This window comes from Pteropus alecto, unplaced genomic scaffold (assembly GCF_000325575.1).
Source record: "Pteropus alecto unplaced genomic scaffold, ASM32557v1 scaffold87, whole genome shotgun sequence".
Taxonomy (NCBI): Eukaryota; Metazoa; Chordata; class Mammalia; order Chiroptera; family Pteropodidae; genus Pteropus; species Pteropus alecto.
In genome coordinates, this window is record NW_006443225.1 from 14034532 (window position 1) to 14038314 (window position 3783).

Here is a 3783-nt window from a genome sequence, read left to right on the forward strand (position 1 = left end):
CTTCAATTGTCAGCATTTAGGGTGCCGCTCACTGCCTGTTAGAAGGGTTGCTTAAATATCGCTATCACATTTTTTCCTGACAACAATCTTCCCACGGAGGCCCTGTTGTTATCCATTTTGCAGAAGAGGAAACTGAGGCTTAGAGAGGGGTTGCATATGGTCACTGGTCTGTGGACTCGCAGAGCTTGGATTTCAGGCTGGGTTCTGTCTTCAGGTTAGGTTCACCTTCATGTAGCAGGTGCCTCCTCCTCGAAAAGAACCTCATTTTCCAGAGGCTTTGGAAAAGACCTTGACTCAGAGCTTGCTTCCAGCAGAGAGCCCACCCCCAAGAAGCTGGCCACCCAGAACTGAGGGCCAGCTGAAGTGCCTTTGACTAAGCTAGAGTTTCCTGTCACTGGTTACTCCCGACTCGACTCTCCTTTTTGGTTTTTAATTGAACCAGAGAGCTGCTGATGCCATAGAAGTCAACTAATGTAAACCTCTAGCACACCTTGAGGATGAGGACTGGATTAGGAGGTCTGGAATCCTCCTGGCCCAAGAAAATGGTATCAGAAAGCAGTTCTCCAGGGTCTGGGGTTGGCTTAGTTCAAAACAGGAAGCCATGCTCGCCCATCTCTCTCTCACCTCTTAAACTCCAGCTGCACGTGCTCTCTCTGGTCAAGAAAACTGCCTTCCAATTTCAAAAAATAAAGAATATATCCCAAATGTGGCAGTCGTTTAGGTAGTTTCATCCTTCACACTTTTCTGAATTTTGTAAACGTTCTACTAAGAGAATTGTATGATGAGGTTTCACAAGTTATTACTGCCCGCGAAAATTATGGTGAAAACAGAAGAGAGTGATCAGGAAAATGAGATGGTGTACACTGAAAACGCTAAACACTTCATAAACGTTATTTGAAAAAGAAAAACTGTACTGAAATACAGATTGGTGTCTTGTGTTATAGTTTTATTTTGCCAGTTGGACTAAGAACCCCGCCCCCCGCAGTCTGGTGGGTGGATTGTAAGGGGTTCTTGAATTCTTTGCAATTGTTAAGCACTGAGGTGTGCTTTAGGCTGAAGCGTGTGTGTGTGTGTGTGTGTGTGTGTGTGTGTGTGTGTGTGGAGAGAGAGAGAGAGAGAGAGAGAGAGAGAGACAGAGAGAGAGAGAGAGAAATGAGCATCTATATTACTTTGAAGAGTATACCCTTCATGGAACCATGGCCCCAGAAGACTCTTAGGGCCTAATAAGCCTCCAGTTCTTGCCTTCCAGCAACCCTTGCCTGGACAGGAAGAATGGGAATCATAGAAGTCAAGGAGAGTTACATTTAGAAATGCAGGGATCCAAATGTGACCACCACCACTCCTTGGACAATGACCTAATCTCAGTCCAGAGCCGAGGGGGCACCTTTAGGTTCACTTCCAGACCAGACACAGTAATTACCACAGAGTACATTCTGACACGCCCAGGGACACTCACTTTTCTCAATGTGTTTTATTATTCATAAAAAAATAAATTTATTTACATTTGCTAATTACTGTGGTAGTGCGGCCTCCGGGCAGCGGTGCGTCCCCCCAGAGCACAGTCATGGGTACCTAACAGCCTCAGCGGCCCAGAGTGAGAACACCGGCAAGAGAGGGACATTGGAGGAGGGGGCGACGGGAGCTTGTGGTGGGGTCGGGTGGGTACCACCAGGAGTCCGAGGGGGTCTGCAAGGAGGTGCAGGAGGAAGGAGTAGAGGGAGGCCCAAAGAAGACGGGGTGGGGGTGGGATGCTCCTCACGCCAGAAGTTGCGGGGCTGGGGGGGAAGGTGGACCGAAGCATAGTTAGGAAGGGGCAGGAGCCTGCGGGAGTGAGGTGCCCGCCCGCAGCCGGGAGGCTGTACAGCCCGGGCTCTGGGGGCAAACGCGGTCCGGGGGGTTCCCTCGCAGCGCACGTCCACGGCTCCCCCTGCGGGAGAGCGCCCCTCCGGGGTGCGGGCAAGGCGCGGCCCTGATGGGATACCAACCCTGCCCAGGAATCCACTCTCCTTCCTTTGCAACTGAAAAACCTGGCCGTCGTGGGTCTCAGGTGAAGATTTCTGTGCGTGCAGCAGATCACCCAGGAGAGCGCGTTCGTAACGCTGAAGGCCCGGGCTGCGCAGAGCGGCGCCATCTCTGATAATGCACGTTTACCTGGCTCAGCTTGGGAACTAACCCGAGGCGGTTTGAGGCTGGCTTCTGAAGGCGACGCGGTCTACACCGCTGAAGCCGGAGGCTGGATCTGGGTGCGCGCTCCCGAGACCTAAAGAGGCTCTTCCTGGAGAGGTGATGTGTCGCCAGGTCCGCGGCAGCCGCAGCCGTGGGCGCCCCGCGATGACAGCCGGGCTGCCGACCTCAGCTCTGCCCCCCACGCCCGCCACCTGTATGTCCGGTTCGCAGTGCGGGGTGGGGTGTCTAGGAGAATCTGATGGGACTTTCTTCCCATTCTCTGGGGGTTCTCACGCAGTCTCCTCTCTCTCTGTGATCCCCAAACCCACGTTTAACCAGTAATCCCATCGACTGACTTCAAGTTCGATCTAAGCGGTGGTCCCACATAGTCTGCTGGCGGAGGAGACTTCCTTGGTGTCAGAATCGGGGCGTCCCGAGACCACAAATGGCCACGTCTGTAAAATCAAAAAGAGCGTCAGAAATTGGAGAAGAAACGACTCTTTCAAACCGAAACCGCTGTCCTAAGTGAACCCTGGGTCGTCCCTGGCTTTGAGCTCTGATTTTATCAGTGTTCTGAAATTGGCATGTCTTCTCCCGGGATTTTACTTTTACCGGATTTTGATGGCGTGAGACCTAAGCGGTCCATCCACGCTTCCTACTGGACTGTGTCTCACAATGATTTGGTGAGCCTTGGCAGGAATTGGGGATTTAGTCGTTTAATTCCCTTCCTCCAAAACACACACACACACACACACACACACACACACACACACACACACACCCTCCCCCACTCGCCCTGTTCCAAGTGGGAACTGGGATAGGATCTTTCTCAAACCGGAGAGTTGGCAGGTCGGAGAGGGACTTTCCAGACAAATCCCGTTTGGAGAAACCTCTGCTATTCCGCAAGAAGTTAAAACATCCAAAGGCTTTTTAGTAGAGTTCGGCTTCCCTCCTTCTTTTCAAAAGTAGGGCTTCTTAAAGTTAGGCGAGGGAGATTTGCCATTCAATCTGCAACAGGGTGGCGGACTCAAGTGGACCCCAGATTCACCCCGGAAGTAGGATATTAGCCAATAGCTGTCACTGGACGAAGCACCACGCACAGCGAGCAGAATGATGCGGAGAGGGCGTATGGTCCTCCAAGACAAGGGCTGGCCCGTCCCGCGCGCCTTGGGAGACACTAAACTGGCCGCCTCACCACCCGCACCAGAACCTCCCGCTCGCGTTCTTCCCAGCGGGCTGGCTGTGCCCGGCGCCCAGGAGCGCGCGGGCATCTCCCGGCCGCTCGCCCCGGGACTCCTACCAGGTTCACCGGGTGCACGTAGCCGTTCTCGTAGCGGTCCTCCTGCAGCAGCTGCCGCAGGTGCGCGATGTAGCTGGAAGCCAGGCGGAGCGTGTCCAGCTTGGAGAGTTTGGTGTCGGGGGGCACCCAGGGCAGGCTGGTCTTGAGCCGGGAGAAGGCTTTGCTCAACACGCGCATCCGGGCGCGCTCGCGGGCGTTGGCCGCGTCGCGCTGCGACTGCTTGCACTCGGCCGCCGAGCCCTTGGGCGGGAGGGGCTTCTTGCCGCCGCCTCCCGCGGCCACGCGGGGCCGCTTCCTCTTGCAGCCTCCTGCGCCGC

At 54.7% G+C, this 3783-nt stretch overlaps 1 protein-coding gene across 1 annotated transcript; it reads right to left on the reverse strand.

Annotated features, from left to right (window-relative positions):
- Positions 1-1235: 1235 nt before the first annotated feature.
- On the reverse strand, positions 1236-3777 carry MSC (musculin). Its single transcript, XM_015598616.2, has 2 exons — positions 3467-3777; positions 1236-2621 (listed from the first exon to the last, which is right to left on the reverse strand). Exons 1-2 carry the CDS (start codon positions 3641-3643, stop codon positions 2535-2537), a joined length of 264 nt encoding a protein of 87 aa, XP_015454102.1. The 5' UTR covers positions 3644-3777; the 3' UTR covers positions 1236-2534.
- Positions 3778-3783: the final 6 nt, after the last annotated feature.

Bases quoted from the DNA above. Each gene is read 5' to 3' on its own strand.
- MSC (XM_015598616.2), bottom strand. From the start codon at position 3,643: ATGCGCGTGTTGAGCAAAGCCTTCTCCCGGCTCAAGACCAGCCTGCCC. The intron at 2,622-3,466 runs GTAGGAGTCCCG...TTGATTTTACAG, and splicing joins ACGTGCACCCGGTGAACCTG to ACGTGGCCATTTGTGGTCTC.